Source organism: Lactuca serriola, chromosome 3 (assembly GCF_051521515.1).
Source record: "Lactuca serriola cultivar US96UC23 chromosome 3, Lser_US96UC23_V15, whole genome shotgun sequence".
NCBI classification, from domain to species: domain Eukaryota; kingdom Viridiplantae; phylum Streptophyta; class Magnoliopsida; order Asterales; family Asteraceae; genus Lactuca; species Lactuca serriola.
The window spans coordinates 58,700,368-58,719,627 of NC_136410.1; the positions used below are offsets into that span (position 1 = coordinate 58,700,368).

A 19,260-nucleotide genomic window follows, 5' to 3' on the forward strand; every position below is an offset into this window, starting at 1 on the left:
GTATTTTTTTTATTGAAAACAATCTCACTGGGATCTTTGAAGAACTTCTATGTTTAGCAACCCAAAATAATGATTGACAAATAGGTTTTGTCAAACAACAAAATATTTGGACAAATTATAAGGTAAAAAAACAAAATAAATATAATAACATAAATTTATAATTTATAATTTTACAATCAAAAAGTGTTATAATAACACTTATTTTTATTTTACAAATGACAAATAATTATTGAGAAAACAATATAAAGAAACAAAACCAATAAGAGTAAAACCAAATAAAATAAAGACAATAAAAATGAACTTAGTACTAGTAGGTTAGCTTTTGTTTCCCAATTAAATTCACAAACAGTTTGTTAGACTTTCTTTTTCTTCCTAACCATATGCCAACAATATTAAAGGCCGAATCAATTAAGATGTACTGAAACAATTAAAATGTATTGACCTCTTCGATTGTCGCAAAAGGAGAAAATTTTATTTATTACCTTTCTCTCATACGCGAACACAAGCTAGGAAACATTTATAGCGGAGTAGGCCGTGGAGAGTGGACGAGAATTTCATAAGAACTGATTTACTAATACAATATGACAGTGAGCTGATGTTGTGGTATGACGTTAATTTTGTAGGGTTCTATTTTTTTACATGTTACCAAAATATAAATTAATATTTAGCTTTGGTTGTTTAGGTTTGTTTATTAAATTTATCGGTTTCCAAATGGAGTCTACAACGTTTCAAAAATTTAGGGAATATATTAACTTTTCAAAAGATGATTTATAGAGAAAGAATACTTCAACATATATATATGTATATATAAAGATATAAGAGAGCCGTTATAAAGAGGAAATGCTACTAGAGACTTAAGGAATAACCGAATATGAAAATATCGGATATCAGATAATTTCGTATCGGTTTTTCAAATACAATTGTTTTTGAACAACCCTAGTTGCTTGTTGTTTCGAGGTGGATCCAAATAACAACTTAAAGCTATCCAAATATATTCCAACCACTACAAAGTGTTCACGAAATCCAACACAAATATAACAATGTCTAACAACAAGAACAACAAACACATTGTGGTATACCAAACTTAAATGGCAAGCAAACCAATACAATAGTCACTAGCACATTGATGGTGAATTCTACAATGGGTGAGATTGGGTGCATCTAAGGGGATAAACAAAACTTATATATTGATAATCAAATGGGGGTTACAAACGTGTATAAAATAAGACAGCACAATATTTTCAATGAAATCGACACATAAATTAAAACGAAGGGGAAGAACTAGGACTTGGAATTTATCTTAAAAGGGTTCTTAGTTACGTTTGACCACATTACACTGATGACCACATAGGCAACATGGTATGTTCGGGCCTCTCGCAGCTTAAACACGACCAAATTAAACCTTCACCGTCCGATTTTTGTTAGGTAGTCATGACATGTCATTGCCATGTAGCCAAACCCTATAAACCATATATTCGACATGTGTATTGTATTTCCTATATTACATAAATATAAAAATTCTTGACATATAGATGGGATATTGAGATAAGTAATAAGTTGTCAAATAATCCTCGCAATTCAAAAGAAATCTAAATACAACGATTCTTGACACATATATTAACCAAAACCATTTTTGGATACCGTTCAGTACGTAACAGCAGCAAAAGCAATATAGGAAACCATCAATTATAATTGTATTACAAATTACACGTTATAATCATTAAATAAACAAGTCAATAACACAAACTTAACAACAAAATGGATTTATCAACAACTCTTGGTAATTAATTTGAAACTTTAACTAACAACAATACATAAAATTAATCCAACAAGATGCATCAACGAAATCATGGATAGAAGAAACACGAATTAACCATCATCTTATATCATCATGAGGAGTCCTAGACCCATCATTGAAACAACAGTCATCTTTACAGTTTCAGCTGATGAAGGTGGTGGTGATGGATTTGCAGGGACAGGTGTTCCAGGGGTGGTAGAAGCCGGTGGTGATGGTGGAGATGGGGTAGTAGATTCTGGTGGTGTCGGAGATGCAGGAGTGGTGGCTGTTGGTGGTGTCGGAGATGCAGGGGTGGTGGCTGTTGGTGGTGCCGGTGATGATGGAGTGGTGGCTGTTGGTGGTGCTGGCGATGCTGCAGCTACTGTTTTAATCTCAACCTTCATTCCTTGATCACAATGGCCAGGTGTGCCACAGATGAAATACCGGCTTCCCTCATCCGATAGTGCGATAGTAGTAGGCGCAAGAGAGTTACTTGAAATTGGACTACTTGTTGAGCAAGAATCATAGTCATCCTTGGACACTTCCAAAACATTGTGGTTTGGTGTATAACTAAAAACTGCAAGAACAATCGCTTTCATATTATTGGCTTAAATGTTATTTGAATAAATGATATTTAAAAAAAAATAATAATGAAATGATGGTTTGGAAAATCCAAAGTAAAAAATAAATAGGGAGAAATTAGTAAAGTTTAATGAGAAAAGAGTCGTATATCATATTTTTTTCTGTTAAATAGAAAAAAACCACTTATATACATATGACGGATTAAGTCATATCAAATTGAATGTAGAGTCAAAAAGACAATACATACCTAGGTTATCGCCTACTGTAAATGTTTCCAATGAAGCCCACGAACCGAGGTCAGTTGAGGTATCCCACCCTCCACTTGACGCTCCGACACTGTGATCCACAGCTAGCGCCAATTCAATGAGCATCGTTGTTGCAACGATGCTCATTAGAATCTTTGTTGTCATCGCAAGAGCCATTGATGTCTTCTTTTGGTCGAAAGTTTTTGTGAGAAGAATGATGTGGGTTTTTTGGTTGAAGGAGATCACATATTTATATACATGAAGATGATTTTCTATGTGATGAATTATTAGATGAACATGCATTGATTCCAGGTTGTATTGTGCATTTTGGTCGTCGAATTGATTTGGTAGAGGGAATGTGGATTAGTTGACTTTTGAACATCAGGAACAAGTGCTATCATATTTTTATATTTGTGTAAGGATGTTCGGGTTGTGTTATAATAAAATGATTATGTGATTTGAAATAATCAAATAAGATAATCAATTGTAAGAACATGGACGGTAACTAAAACATAGTATTGTATATGTTTTTTTTTTTTAAAAAAATAGTTAATTAGTTCCAAATGTATGATAAGTTGTGATTATATAAACAACGAAATGAATAGAATGGCAACAATGAACATTTTTATATGTTGTTGAATTATTTAAAAAAAAAAATTGTATAGTTATTATATATATAAATATATCATCTGATTTACCATAAATCCTTTAGAATATTATCATCTATTCTTAATAGAACAAATTACACGGATGGTCCGTTAGCTTTTCAGTTTTTCTCTGATATGGTCCTTACGAAACTTTTTTCCCTAAAATGGTTCCTACGGAGCAAACCTTGCACACAAAAGGCCCTTATGACTAACTTTGTTAACAGATTCTGTTAAATAATTATAAATGACGAAAATACCCTTTGTTCTTTGTCCACAAATGGTCCTTCTCTCTCTCTCTCTCTCTCTCTCTCTCTCTCCTTTGCTTGGGCATCGATGGTAGATCCACTAAAGATCCAGCAACCGGTGATCGGGAAGCTCTGGTGGTCAAGCAGATTGCGAGGAGGAGCAGCCGACCTCCGACGACCATCTGTGGTTCTTTTCTCGTCGTCGGCGACCACCAATCAAAGGGGAAAGGAAGCAACTGGATCGAAGGGTCAAGGAGCCGTCGAGAAAATGGAAGGAATGGTTACCGGTGGTTTTGTCGATCAGAGTAGGAAGAGGGAAAGGTGGAAGCCGGTGGTTTTCGTATCGACGACGGTGCTGACGAGGGGCTGCTCCGGTAGCTCCCTCATCGGTTCTTCTTTCTTTGTCCGACAATAAAATAGAAGGAGAAGGGGAGGCAAGGATCGAGCAGAACAAAACACATAGGATGTTTGGGGTGATGCTACTCGACTGGAGAAGGAAGTGGAGGGGGACCAAATCGGAGGCAACAACATCCTTTCTTCTGCAGAGATCGATGGGGACAACAACAGTTGTAGGGGTGTTTGTGGAGCTGGATTGCGACAGAAAGAGGAAAGAAGGGACGGTTCCGGTGGCTGGCAGCCTCTTCCTTGGCTGGTGGTGAAAAAAAAACGGAAAGGGGAGAGTGGTGAGGGTAGAGAGAGAAAGAGAGAGAGAGAGAGAGAGTCCCATTTTTTTATTTCAAGTTAATAACATATTAAAATAAATATAAAAAAAATAAAAAACAAAGGGTATGTTCGTCTTTTCACATATACTTAACAGAATATTTTAACAAAGTTAGTGATAAAGACGTTTTGTGTGCAATGTTTGCTCCGTAAGGACCATTTCAGGGAAAAAAGTTTCGTAGCGACCATATCAAGGAAAAACTGAAAAGCTCAAGGACCATCCGTGTAATTTGTTCTTCTTAATATAAATATGAATATATTAGTTTTTTAGATTTTAATTTAAGATTTAAATGAAGGATTTTTTAAGAACGAAAGCTATATATTAAAAAAGGTAGCAAGTAGCTAAGCAAATATATCTACACATGGCATTAATTGGGTTCTATAACCAAACAATCATACCTTTTTTTTTTTTTTGAAACCGCAAACAACCTATTGGTTTCAAGTTTAGAGCTTCTATGAAAATCTTAGAAAATAATTGCATGACAATGTAGTCGAAGATGACAATTTTTTTTGGGTTTGACATTACAAAAAATGACTTCGTTTCTATGTTTCAAAATGCATGCATTGTCATGATCAAACAGGCATGGAGGCATTTTCATTGGAGAGTCATGACCATACTTTGTGCTTCCCAAGCATTAACGCCCGATAAGTTGTAGAAGCGCAATCTATCGATATCTCATCTTGTCACAATTTGATTCCATATTGAATTGACCAACGGGCATAAGAATAAGATATGTTGAAGATTCTCATATGTAAATCACACATAACACACATTAACTTATCCATTTCAATTCCTCTCTTATTCAAATTATCTTCATCCGTATTTTATTAAGATGCATATGCCAAGGTTGCAAAATCACCTTAATGGGAATCAAATTATTCTATCTCTTAGAAGGTTGCTCTATAATCAATTAATGTGGTTTTATCAATGTAAGATATTGAGCCAAATCGATAACCGGAATCTATATTTGTTATAGCATAATTGATCTGGATCAAAGTGAAACACCCTAGGAAATCAAGTGTTTAATTTTTTTTTTCTCCGAGCCAAACTTTCTCTCAGAAATCATGTAAGGCTCACTTCACCCACCTTTTGTACACATAAATAATCAATACCTTTGTCTCTAAGGTTGTCGACTGCTCTAAGAATACTGCTGCAAAGTGTTGAAACATTTTTTTTATTAAACGCCTCAATTCAAATACTCATTATCCTCATGTATGACTTTAATAACACGAACTGATAAAGCTTGTTGATTTTTTAAGAAAACACTATTTCCATTTATGCAAAAGTGACATATTAAAAGCAAAGAGGCTACGAAGACAAAGTCCACCATCTTCTCTACTCTCTACTTGTTATGACCTTTTTTTTTTTTTTTTTTTTTTTTTTTTTTTTCATTTTAGCCAATTGAGTTTTCTTTCTCTAATTTGACCACCTGCATAGAATTAATTTCTAAGGGATTCCAACTAATGAGTTATCATTTTTCGGGGCACAAGAAATAAATAATAAGATGACATACTCCAGAACCACTATCTATATCTTCCAACCTTCCCCCCTCGACATTTTGCAACTTTTGCTTTCTCTTAAATGAGTCGACATGTTGCAACTTTTGCTTTCTCTTAAATGATTGTTTTTGTCACTGATGCTCCTAATTTGATTATCAAAAACTTATTACTTGATCCCAAATTAGAATAACTTTACACAAACACTTAACTTGATTATCTACAACTAGAGGTTACGATAATTAGATTGAAAAACACATCAAGACCTCTATAATTTGAATATGATCGGATTTGATCAAATGCATATACATACGTATCCTTTTTATCTTATATGAAGTTGGATCGTATTTCATTAACTATATACATTTAAGTGTTTAACAATTTATTATACAAAACTGTCTTCATGTAGTGATTCATACCTATTTTTGGGAGACATGGAAGTATGGGTGGACACAAAAATACATAGTAATTGTTGCCGAGATGGAATACGTGTTGCCGATGAAAACAGATAAAAAGAAAACCAAATTTTTTCCATTGTGGACAGAAGAAATAGGTGTTGTCGGTGTCACACCGGGACCCTACCAAAACGGCCTGTATTGAAGTTTCAAAAATGCTACTCTCTTTATAAGAGTTAAACCAAGAAAGAACACTATTTTTTATACTATCACCAAAATTAAATTGAATTGGATGGGTTGGCTACAAATCAAATCAAATCATTGTTATAAATTCATTGTTATAAATTCTATGTAAATATTCTTCTATTTGTCTAGCACCCTGTTAGGATTTTTTAATATATGTATGTTGTATGATATTTTAGTTATTTACAATAACTAAACATGTGATGTATCGATGTTAACGAAAAAAATAAATTTTGTATCGTTAGTCCATGTGAAGCGCGATTTTACATTGGAGTAATGGGTGTTCATAGAAACCTCTTGATTTAGAATTTTTTTTAATCTAACCTAATAAATGAAAATCAATTTTATCAAATGTCATGTTTTCATTGAATTTGATACATGTTATTTTTTAAAAGTTTTTGAATTATTTCTTTTCCATTTATCATTTTCTTAAATTTTTTATTTTTCTTAAATTTAAAATCCATATTTTAATGAGATTTATATATGTAAAGTAGATGATTCTATTACATTTCATAATAAATGATCTACAACCTTTATTACTTGCTTTATTTATTATATTCTTTGTAATTATGTAAAATTATTATTTTAAAAAATATGTAATGCTTATAATTTTATATTAAACTTTTTTTATAAACTCGTGTAATATACGGATCTCACACTACTAGAAACATAAGCTTCAGCGACGGAATTAGCTACGGATTCTATCCGTAGCTAATTAGCGACGGATTACCGAGGCATCAGCGACGAAACGCACAAATATTTTGAACAAAATACTTATAGACTTTTAGAGAGGTATTACCGAGGGATCAACAACTGAATTGCAAGAATTTATCAACAAAATCGCTCCTCGCTGATCCATCGCAAATTAAAACATCTTAGTGAGGGAACAACGACGGACTACTAAAAATCACAAGCCTTTTTTTTCCCATCCCTCGCCAATCGCTCACAGAAATGGACGCCTCCTTTTTTTTTTCATTCCCCGCATTTCTTTCTTTTTTCTTTCCCTCGTTTTATTTACATTCCCAAACTCTAAACAATTTTCTCCAAAAGCCCTAATCGACCTCTGTCGACTCAAATTCCTCCTCCGCCCGGAAAATCACCTCCACCACCGTCCACCTGCGTCGTCCCTCTTTGAAGTATACTTGAAAAGTATAGGAAAACCTCATAAATCACATCATCTCTTGCTTTCCTCTCGGTCCATATGCTTTCCTCGTTGACTCGCCGTTTCCTGCAACAACAATTGGTCTATTGGTTCATCATTTATCGTAAACTCTAGCTTTCATCACCTTCCTAGTCTGGTTTCTGGTTGTCTATAAGTTCTATTTTCATGTAGCTCTCTTTCTTCTCTTACATTTTAGATCAATTCAGAACTCGTTTTTCTAAGCTCTGCCTTCCATAACTCCTTAATTTTGGTTTTCCTAGGGTTTTCTTGTTACTGACGTACATTTTGTTTTTCCTATTACAATTTAATAATCTCACAGGATGAATTTGTATGATATGAATTTGGTACCCGGTGTAGGCATTTGACAAGGGGCTTGATATCAAAACGACAAGAATAAATGGAGTGGCCAGAAGATGTGTTGCCGGAGCAATTAACAACTACACCAATCAGCTACTCGACTATGGCAAACAAACATCTCAGTGTAATTAGTTTCACAAATTTCTTCATCTGATTCTTTGCTTCTAGATTTTATCAACTTTGAAGAGGAAAAACATTATTATATATTTGCAGATAATCTCACAGAAGCGTTGCTCTTTCTTTCTCATTTCATGGGAGATATTCATCAGGTATGTGATAGTAACCAATTTGACGTTATTATCTAACAAGTTAAAAGACTAAATTGCCCCTGTTACAGTGGCTACATGTAAGATTCACTTCGGATAGAAGTGGGAACACGATTAATGTTCATTGGTTCACAAGAAAATCAGAACTTCATCATGTAAAACACCTAAAATAGTTACCATTATGTAATCTAAATTAAGAGTCTGTTTTAACTTGAAAATAAGTTTCTCACCAATCACACCATCTTCATTTTGATTGTAGTAGCTTTCAAATCCAGGGAGGATCACAGAAAACAGATGGAACTTGAAGAAGCCCGAAAAGCTGGGCTTGCTCCTTGGGATGTTGATGAAGATGGAAAAGAAATTAATCCATATATTCCTCAGTATATGCCATCTGCTCCTTGGTATCTCAATGCAGAGAGACCTGTACGCCTTTTTCCATTTTCTTTTTCTTGCATTCTCATTAATCATGTCACCATATAACTAAAAGTAAAACCATCTTTTCTGTGTCCTGGAGCGTTTAAAACATCAAAGGAAATGGAAGTCAAATCCCAATTACACAAAGTCATGGTATGACAGAGGAGCAAAAATATACCAAGCTGATAAGTACAGAAAGGGTGCATGCGAAAAGTAAGCAAATTTTGTTTTACTTTTCTAGTTTTTATAACTTGATTGCTAAATTTGTTAATTGTTTTAAGTTGTGGAGCTATGACACACACAACCAAGACACGCATGGAGAGGCCACGTAAGCTAGGGGCAAAATGGACAAGTAAAAATATAGCACCTGATGAGAAAATAGAGACTTTTGAGCTTGATTATGATGGAAAAAGAGACAGGTGGAATGGGTATGATGCAACATCTTATGCTCATGTGATTGAACGATATGAAGCTTGTGATGAAGCTAGAAATAAATTCTTGAAAGATCAACAACTTAAGAAGTTAGAGGAAAAGGGTAACACTCAAAATATGGAAGAAGTTGTTATTGATGATGAAGATAATGAAGAAACTTTGGTCTTGGAGGCCCTCTCACAGATTCAAACACTGGCATTATTGCATTAAAGAACTACATGGATGCTCAGTATTATGGTGAGATTGGTATTGGAACTCCCTCTCAAAAGTTCATTGTGATCTTTGATACTGGAAGTTCTAATCTATGGGTGCCTTCTTCAAAGTGCTACTTTTCAGTGAGTTTTGACTTTTCTAATTCGAGATTTCTCTCAATCTATAGCTTCAATCATGTGCTTATAATTCTTGATATGGATATAGGTTGCTTGCCTTTTTCACTCAAAGTACAAGGCGATCCATTCAAGCACCTACAAGAAAAATGGTATAGTCTCTTTTGATTTATTCTCGATGGCATTTTCGTAATTAACTGTATTTTCTTCATATGTCAACTAGGGACATCTGCTGCTATTCAATATGGAACTGGAGCTATCTCTGGTATCTTTAGCCAAGACTTTGTCCAACTTGGTGATCTTGTTGTTAAAGAACACGTAAGAATTAAGAAATTTTGGTTTTTGATTCACTTAACTACTATTTTCTCATTATACTTTTTCTTTTAATCTTTTTTTCAGGATTTTATAGGCAACAAAAGAACCTAGCATCACTTTCTTAGCAGCCAAGTTTCATGGTATTCTTGGCCTTGGATTTCAAGAAATCTCTGTTGGAAATGTTGTTCCTATGTGGTGGTTTTCTTGCCCTGTTTCTTATTGACTTAATTGATACATAACTTAATCAGGACATATATAAAGTAGTGTTTCTTTGAGTTATTTCTAATAGAGGTGGCTTAATATGTTAGTGTCATTTCTAAATAAAGGGTAAATTGGTCATTTACTCAGATTCAGATTGTTAATTAAAATATTTGCATACCCTTTTAGGTACAACATGGTAAATCAAGGTCGATCCTAATCACTTTAAGGGCAAACACACATATGTACTTGTGGCTCAAAAGGGTTATTTGCAGGTAACTATCTTATTATAACATATATATATATATATATATATATATATATATATATATATATATATATATATATATTCTTTATCTAAATTTCATTTTTCTTTTTTGTTTTTAGTTTGATATGGGTGATGTCCTTATTGGAGATACAACTACTGGTAATCTCATGCTACTCTTGTTTTTCAATTTCAGGATTTTGCAGTGATGGTTGTGCAGCAATGCGGATTCTGGAACCTCTTTGTTAGCAAGTCCAACGGTATGTTTTAAAAATTAAGTTTTTATAAATGAGAATTATAAAAGAATGAGAAGTTCTATGCTATGAGTAATAACCTTTATTGATTTAATTTATCTTTATTTATTTATTTATATAAATTATTTCTCAAAAATTAATATTATTATATGTTGTTGAATTAGGGTTCAAGCAACTGAACATACATGCGTGGGAAGCATTTGAGAAGGGCAATGATGTCCATATGCAATCTGCTCCTTCACAAGCTGAATTGTTGTATAAGAATTATAAAGTGAACAAAGAGAAGCTAAAATCTCAAGTGAAGGAGAAGTTGAATATGATCGTGCTGGAAGAATCATCAAAGACCAGGTATTTTTATATTTTATATTTTCATTAAATTACAAATTTTGGTATGAATATAACTAAAAAACTGTTGTTTTTATTGTAAAGTTATTTGGACTTTAATACTATGCTCAATGAAATTCTTTTTCGGATTAATCCCATAAAAGGCCTTACATTTTGCGTTTTTTTTCCAGATCAAACCTCAAATTTATTATTTGCCTTATATTACCTTGTTCATTCCATTCGTTTGTCCATTCCATTCCATCTAAGCAATGACTCTTAGAACATACATCAGAGAAGGGCCCATGGCAAGACAAATTTGAGAAGGGCCCATGGCAAGACAAATTTGATGTCTATGTTTAAGAGATTACAAATTTGATGTTTATGTTTGTGTATTTGCTTTTTGGTTGGAATCGGAATTTAATTCCATTCCAGTCTTGCATTTGGTTTCAAATGAGTAGACACTAATCTCTTTTTCATCAACAGAAAAGCATTGCTTCCAAAAAAGACCCGGAATCTAGCAAAAAGCATGAAGACATCAAGCAACCAAGTCTCCTTCCATTGCAGGAAAAACTAAGTGGAATTTGGTTCTCCTAATTCCATGGGATTGAACGGGAATTGGAATCCAATTCCATTTTGATCCTTCTTTTGGACGCAAGATATCAAACAATGGAGAAGGTGTATGCGGAAATAAAAAAATATGAGAGGAAATTTAGAATTATGGTACATTATACTTTGAAATCAAATATCAATCGATGTTAAACTTTGATATTTGATGTTTATGGATGTTTTGGTAAACTTTGATGGTTAGATTCTTTTTGTATTTTAATGTTAAAGTTAAAGTTTGGTTTTGGATTGCATAATTATTGGATGTTTTTTGTATCTAAATGTTAATATTTGTTTTGTGATTATATAATTATTTGATTTTTTGGTATTATTTTGTTTTAGATTCAAAACAAACAAAACTATGATATTATGTATTTGCAAGGGAATAGCTACGGAAAGAAAAAAAAATGACATCTTAAATCTACAAGAGATCAGCGACGGAAAGAAAAAAAAATCACATCTAAAGTTTGAGAGGAATTAGCGACGGATTAAAAAAAACAGATATAGAGGTTTGCAAGGGATTAGCGACGAAATGTTGTTATTAGGTTTTGTCGCCGATGTCCTAAATAACAGTATTAAGTGCCATTTTGCTATGGATATTCTGCCGCTAAGGTCGTCGCAAGAGAAAACTAATCTGTCGCTAAATCCCTCGCTAAGTTATTAGCCACCCTCTAATTCGCTATGGAGTATGTTTGTGGTTGATCCGTCGCAAATGATATTTAGCGACGGATTCGTCCGTCTCTAAAACTCATGTTTCTAGTAGTGTGATCACACCTAATAATATTATATTTTTTACCATGGACACCATTGAAAATATTAATAGACACTATATAAATTTTAGATGAAACACAATCCAGTAAAGAAAATGTATCATAAGACATTAACAACTTTTTACAATTTCGATTAATCTTTGGTAAAGTTAATATTATACTTGCCTTATAAGGTATTAATTATTATTGACAATTCGATCGGATAACAAAATATATTTCACGATAATGTTTTCAGATCGATTAATTTGAACGTCCGTAAGTTTGAATCATGTATTTGCCATTGGTTTGTGTTGTTTGCCATTTTAAAGACTCAAAAGATCAATATTAAAGATACGAGTACGTATTGTTTTAGATTTAAATTCCAAAGATTTGTGGTCAAATAAATGTATGATCGTGGGTTGTTTTAAGGCATATTGACATGTTTAGCTGTTTTACGTGCCTCCATTTATGTTGGCGGACCTATGAGGGTTGACTACAGGACATCTAAAATTGAGAATGTCATATTGTTAATATTATTTATATATTATAATTTACACTTATTAGTTAATATGTTTTTTATACATTAGTTTATTATAAATATTCTCCAAGCTTTATTTTATATAAGAGTAGATCCAATGAGAACACCAAAAAAAGTTGAGAACGCAAGAAAAGTTCTGAACCCTTTAAATTTCAAAATTTGAGGCAAAAATTAATTTGACATTTGTTAAATTTCCAACTAATTTAAATATTTTTTAAAATTCAAAAAATAGGAAAAGGGTATGAAGGTAATTGTCTTTTTGATTCTTTCCACAAAATTAGGACCTATTATATGGAAATTAAACTTAGTCAACCTTATTAAAATGAAATCAACCAAATTATCACAAACCCTATCACTCTGTCTCTCATACTTGCCGTCTTCATCATTCTTCCATCACCACCATCTTTGTTTCATCAGTTCCGGCCAAATCACGACCATAAAATCACGCCAACAAAGAAACGGTCACCATACAAGACCGTCGGACCACCACTGGTTCAACACGGGCTCACCGGGACCCTCCTTCAACATCTTCCAACCACCGTCTACCCTTTCAATCCTTTGTTCTTCATCTCTCCTATCATGAAAACAGAATAGGGTTTGAGTATGGAATGGATTCGAAACAGAGAAATCCACCGCCAAAACCCCGATCCCCAAATCACAGATAGCTGTTGTGGCGGCTGACACGAAGCAGTCTTCACCTCCGGTTGCATCAGGGTTTCATCATGTTGTTTACAGATGGATTGCCATTGACTAATGGCGGTGCTAATGTGATGAGGAAGCCGATGCCTAGGGCTCAATGGGACTCGGGGCTATTCGCGTGTCTCGGTCGTAACGATGAGTTTTGTACCAGCGATCTTGAAGTCTGTGAGTTCCTCTTTCCCTTTCTTATCATTTCTTTGAAAACGAATCGATTTCTTCTCTTGATCTAGATTAGGAATTCCTAATTATTGAGAATTTGGGTTTCTATTATTCGATCGTCTGCTTTTCGAAATAGCTTGAAATAATTGTATGAATCTAACTATGCATCAAAGAACATGAAACCTATATCATTTTTGAGCATATGCTTTTTAGTTTTGGTAGAGACACTCTGGTCTTCAATTTTCATTTTAGTTTTTTGAATCATGGTTATAATATATGTGAATCTAGTTTTATTCATTTATTAATGTAACTATGTAAATCTATCAAGCAGCCACGACAATGCAGGTGAAGGGAAAAAGCCAAGGGGTTGCTGCCTCTTTTGATTTCATCGGAAACACAACCCATCCTAGTGGTTATTCTTGGCAGGGAACCAAGAAGAAGAAAGGGAAAGAAGGAGCATAAATTAGTTCATCAATTTCAACAACAAAAAGTGGGTTCAATGGAGGTTTCATGGGTCTTGATTTACTCGAAATTCAACAACTAACGATGACTAGAAAGGTAATTTTTTATAGTTGTTCTTGGTCTTTGATTTCAACAGCAAATTAAGCATTAAAAGGGTACTTTTGGTGTGGTAATACTTGACAAAAAGAAATGAGAAAAGAGATGAATTGAAGGCTGAAACGAAAGGGCAACAACTATTTTTTTATATTCATTTGTGAATATTAATATATTTATGTGTAAATTTATGTTTGAATGACTGTATTTATTTATGAATAACAGGGTATTCATGAGTGATCAATAAGTGTATTTATTTATTTATGATTAGGGGTATTCATTTTATGAAAAAATGATAATTTGTATATTTTTTATTTTGTATTTATTTATGAATAACAGTGTATTCATTTGTGAATATCAGTGTATTTATGTGTGAATGACTATATAAATTATACATAATTGTTTCTTTATCATTTTTGCAGATACAATGAATAAACATGCATATAGTGGGAGGTGGGAGATTTACCAAATGAAACATCGACACCAATACTCTTTCGGAAGAAGCGCAAATGTGTTTTATTCATTTATGGTTGTAATTGTAGTACTAGTTTCCGTTTTAAAAAAATATATATTGTAACTTATTCATTTACTATTATAATTATATTCTTATATGAATAGAGATGTGTTTTATTGATTTATATATGAGTACGATTTTAGTTGATTTTATAATCTTTTTTTCGGGTTTTATTCATTTATGATTTTACAAGTGTATTCATGGATAAAACTGAGTTAATTCATTTATAATTTACAATTTTATTCATTTTAAAATGAAATGTATAAAACATTATTTATGAAGATATTTTTTGAAAAAAATAAATGAGGTAAATCGATAAATTATTCATTCTCTTGATATTTGATTACTAAAAATGAAAACTGAAATGAAAAAAAAAAACGCTTTTTTAGATAGACATTAAATCATGATTTTATTAATTATTGGTTCATTAAAAGAATATGATCTAAAAAATGAGATGTTTTAGGTAATTGTCATCATAATCACTAAAATTTAGGAAATCATAATTTCATTAGATGCTAAAATTCCATTTATGCCCTCAAAGAATGATTGGTCTACAACTGTTCTCGCGTTCTCAACCTTTTAGGTGTTCTCATTTGATCCTCTCCCATTATATATATATATATATATATATATATATATATATATATATATATATATATATATATATATATATATATATATATATAAACGCACCAGTAACTTGGTATTATAAAACGCATTATTGTGTATGATTTGATGAGTAAATAGAGCAAACATATGAGTCGAAGTTTATCCGTTCCATTTACTCTAAGAGGGATAAAAGCGATATTTATGGGCCCGTCTATGATTTAGTGATGGCACCCTAAGCGCTTGACTAAGCCTGAACTAATTTGATTTGTTCAATTAGTCTGTCATCATAAATCGGAAATTGGGAAACAACACATGAATAGAGAGAATGATTATAATCCATGTCTCAGTTTATACGATGTCTTGTAGAATGGAGGAATATATGATCCCTTATCTAATGGACGCATCGTTGACTAGGTCAGAGTTCGATATCGGCTTTTTGAGAGCTACGATTGCTAGTGGGTTTTTAAGTCGTACTTGCAGTTATAGTTATTAGACTTATCCAAGTGGGAGACTGTTGGATTAGGTGTCTAAGCCCATAACTATAATTGGTATGTACTTGACCCTAGAGTAGCATGGTCCATTTCGGATTGCCTTCACCAGAACAATTTGATAGGATGGATATTTGAGAAAAAGGTTATTTGTGATTTATTAATATATTATAAGTATAATATATTAATTGAGAAATCGTATTTTTTAATTAGCATTGATCAAGTATTAATTTGTAATTAATTTAGTGATCAAAAAAGACTAATTAAATTAACGGGGACTGATTAAGTAAATCAGTGATACTTATAGTTTGGGCTAATGATACATGTTGATTATGTGGACTAGATCTTTGTGGAGTCCATGAAGATTTAGTCCAAAGGGCTTATCATATGGATTATTGGGTTAAAGGCCCAAGGGAGTGGATTAGGGTTTACAAGTTGAAACTCTAGGAATTCCACACTATAAGTGTAACCCCTTAGCTCCAAAATCAGCACCCAAGAGTTTTATCAAGAACCCTAGCCGATTTATGCTTCATAACTTCTCTCTCATTATCCTCCACTTATTCATGGTGTTTGTGACTTGTTTGAGGCATCACACTTGGGGTGCTAAGCTCTTGAAAGGCCAAATTCTACATGCTACTACTAAGAGGTATTCTTCTAACTAGTTTTTTATGTTTCAAGTATCCAAGTTGTATGCTAGTTATAGGTTTCATGTTTTGGATAGTTTTTGTTGCATGTATAACTAGAGAAAACTTAGATCCAAAGCATTAGGGTTGTATGTGCACCATCGGAGTGTTATAGTACATAAAACCCAACAGATAATGCTTCCTTCAGCTCCTGAATCTACATACAGTAACAGTCAATTGCTAACGCATAACCACAAACACCTATGACTGGCCTGATTAGCCTCGGGTTGGAATATTAATATGTCAAATCTAATCAACCACCGGATTGAAATTCTCAGGATTTTTTGGTCTACCGCCTCAACCCCACCGCTCCTCATCGCCTCCATGCCTACGACTTACAGTCGACCTGCATCGGGTATCTTGGCCTAATGCCTTAAGCTTATTGCTCCTCTTAGGTTTCCGTGCCTACGACTTACAGTCTGCCCGCACCTGGTATCTTGGCCTACTGCCTCAACCCTCTTGCTCCTCCTGAGTCTCTATGCCTACGACGTACAATCGGCCCGTGATGTGTGTGAAACCAACTAGTTTTAATCCTACTTTTCCATTGTAAATTTAACACACAAAGGTAGTGGACCTATCAATTGTGGTAGAGTTAAATAAGTAGGGTATTAAACTCAAGGAACGGAAATTAAACTAATTACTAATATTATCTAAAAGAAATACTAAAATAGAAGGGGTTTCTCTAGTTTTACAAGACTAGAAACTTAACTAAAACTTAACTACCACTTAATGAAGCAACTAATAGCTAAACAATTAAATTGCAACTAAATTCAATGATAATAAGGACTTCTGTTTAGGTTCGAATCAATTGATCATATGGTTGATTTTATGGTAAATATATCAGATTAACTTTTCATTGGCTACCGACTGAGATGATTAGGTTCACGTTCGTTATTGCTAATCCTTAGAAAACAGATTAATTCAAGCAGTGGTCAGTTGTCTAAATTAGTAAGTTCCCTAGTTAATTAATTCGGGTTCAGTAAGACTTGTAATGGTTAATTAAATTGGTGATTCAACTAACCTCTTGTTGATGGTGTATCACACAAGCTCACGTATTAAGTTACCTATCTTCTAGTTAATTCTAGTTTCACATTCGTTATTCCTAGACATATTACTATGTGGTCACATAAATCATATGAAATTAATAACTAAGAGATATTCATACAACTTAATTACTGATTTATTAACAGAAAATAGTTGTTATTAATATATGAGATTCTTTAACAAGCTTAACAAAAACAATATCACCAATTAAAATTAATCCTAACCATAAAATCAATCCATATTCACAAAATCATCTACCTTAAACAGAAGATAAAGGTTTTAGTTCATAATTGCAGTAAAAACAAACTCAAAAATGAATTCAACTAGTTCAAACATGATTCAATCAAAAGATTAACTAAGAATGAATAGAATTTTCCTTAATCCTCTTCACAATCAAACTTAGGGTTGATTCCTCTGCTTCTCTCGGTCTAGCAGTGCCTTAAATCGCAATCTGATTCCTCTAATTCCTCTTCATAATCAAACTCGTCGAGTCCCTCATTAAAACTCCGTGTACGACAAGGACTTCTACAGCTTCGCGAATGTTCGATCCAACTCGTCGAGTCAGGCTTTGACTCGTCGAGTCCTTCTTGTTTTTGGCATTTTTCTTCTTTGTTTCAACTCCCGAGCTTCCAACTGCTTCTCCTGCTTTTGTTGGCTTTCGAGCTTCTCTTTTGGACTGAAAATACAATTTGAACACTATTAAGTACTTTTTGTCCATAATTTGCAAATAATTAGCTAACAACTAATGAAAATCTATACTAAATACATAGTCAAATATGCACATATCAAAATACCCCGCACCGGGTATCTTGGCCTACAACATAGAGCAGAACCGCCTCAACCCTCCTAACATGATGTGTTGCCATAGATAATCAGGAGAAAGATCTAACCCGATTCTCAGAACCTGAAAGACAGGGACGCTATAACCCAACAACCCTCGATTTCCCGTAGATGATATCATACCTTTCTCTTGCAACTCACGGTTCACCCCATAAACCAAAAAGTTTTCCCCCATTTACCTCATTGACCTCCAGAGTGCATGCCTTACACGGATACACTTGCGATCCCCAACGCAAGTTTCCACTATATGCCATCTTGAAATGGCCGTCCATGAATCCATCCCAAGTTTCTGACCGAAACTACCACAAATCATGTAGAAAAACCCTCAAACAGGTCAATACCGAACCTTTTAACAATTCAAATCCATATGATACACCAAAACCTTAGTATAACCTTTGACTCTTTATCGTGCCATTACCAATCTCCAAAGCGACGAAAGAATATGATCAACCAAGAACTTCGACATTACATCTGATTCTTAACAACAACGTGCGAACATGCAGGAATACGGGGAAAACATTCCCCAGTTTCACTCTGATACTTGACTGATACTCCCCTCAGTCCTTGCTGCTTCCTTTATCCAACCAACAGACTTACGACTCGCCAGGGCCCCATCAATGCGTCAATCCCGAGAACACCACAAGCAGATCATGGAATGAATCTTTATGATCATTAAGCTCACTACCTATGACTGGAATGCTTCCGATAACACACAGACCTCGACGACATTCCCTATTACCACTGAGCCCCGCATGGTTGCTACCCAAGCAATTCTTTCATAAACAACGTCGCATACAATCCTCAGAGGGAAAACACTCAAACTCTTGATCTAAGTCGGACTTTGAAACCCTACCGTGCATGATTCCCTTATAGAACAAGTTGCAGCACAAGAGTTTTCAGGTTCTCCCTCATGACCACCGACAGTCCCTAAGCGCATTCCATAGGTGATAACCAGCAAGCAAAGACAACATACGGTTCCACTGGTTATCATCACAAAGCAGCATGCTCAATACCAAAACGTAGACCTAACAAAATACATATAGAGTCTTCAGCATGAATGGACTGCCTCACCGGGCGTTCAGCCTATCTGGACCACTCTCAGAACCTACAGCATG

At 33.9% G+C, this 19,260-nt stretch overlaps 1 protein-coding gene and 2 long non-coding RNA genes across 3 annotated transcripts; 2 read left to right on the forward strand and 1 right to left on the reverse strand.

The window, feature by feature from the left end:
* Positions 1-1,672: 1,672 nt before the first annotated feature.
* On the reverse strand, positions 1,673-2,837 carry LOC145092377 (uclacyanin 1-like). Its single transcript, XM_079030306.1, has 2 exons — positions 2,607-2,837; positions 1,673-2,354 (listed from the first exon to the last, which is right to left on the reverse strand). Exons 1-2 carry the CDS (start codon positions 2,779-2,781, stop codon positions 1,882-1,884), a joined length of 648 nt encoding a protein of 215 aa, XP_078886432.1. The 5' UTR covers positions 2,782-2,837; the 3' UTR covers positions 1,673-1,881.
* Positions 2,838-7,340: 4,503 nt separating this feature from the next.
* Positions 7,341-8,757, forward strand: LOC145094455 (uncharacterized). Its single transcript, XR_013703357.1, has 5 exons — positions 7,341-7,616; positions 7,871-7,994; positions 8,084-8,139; positions 8,208-8,291; positions 8,396-8,757. It is a non-coding gene; the product is annotated as an uncharacterized LOC145094455 (long non-coding RNA).
* Positions 8,758-12,865: 4,108 nt separating this feature from the next.
* On the forward strand, positions 12,866-14,607 carry LOC145092378 (uncharacterized). The gene is made up of 3 exons (XR_013702506.1): positions 12,866-13,418; positions 13,744-13,970; positions 14,390-14,607. It is a non-coding gene; the product is annotated as an uncharacterized LOC145092378 (long non-coding RNA).
* Positions 14,608-19,260: the final 4,653 nt, after the last annotated feature.

Bases quoted from the DNA above. Each gene is read 5' to 3' on its own strand.
- LOC145092377 (XM_079030306.1), bottom strand. From the start codon at position 2,781: ATGGCTCTTGCGATGACAACAAAGATTCTAATGAGCATCGTTGCAACA. The intron at 2,355-2,606 runs GTATGTATTGTC...TTGTTCTTGCAG, and splicing joins TACAGTAGGCGATAACCTAG to TTTTTAGTTATACACCAAAC.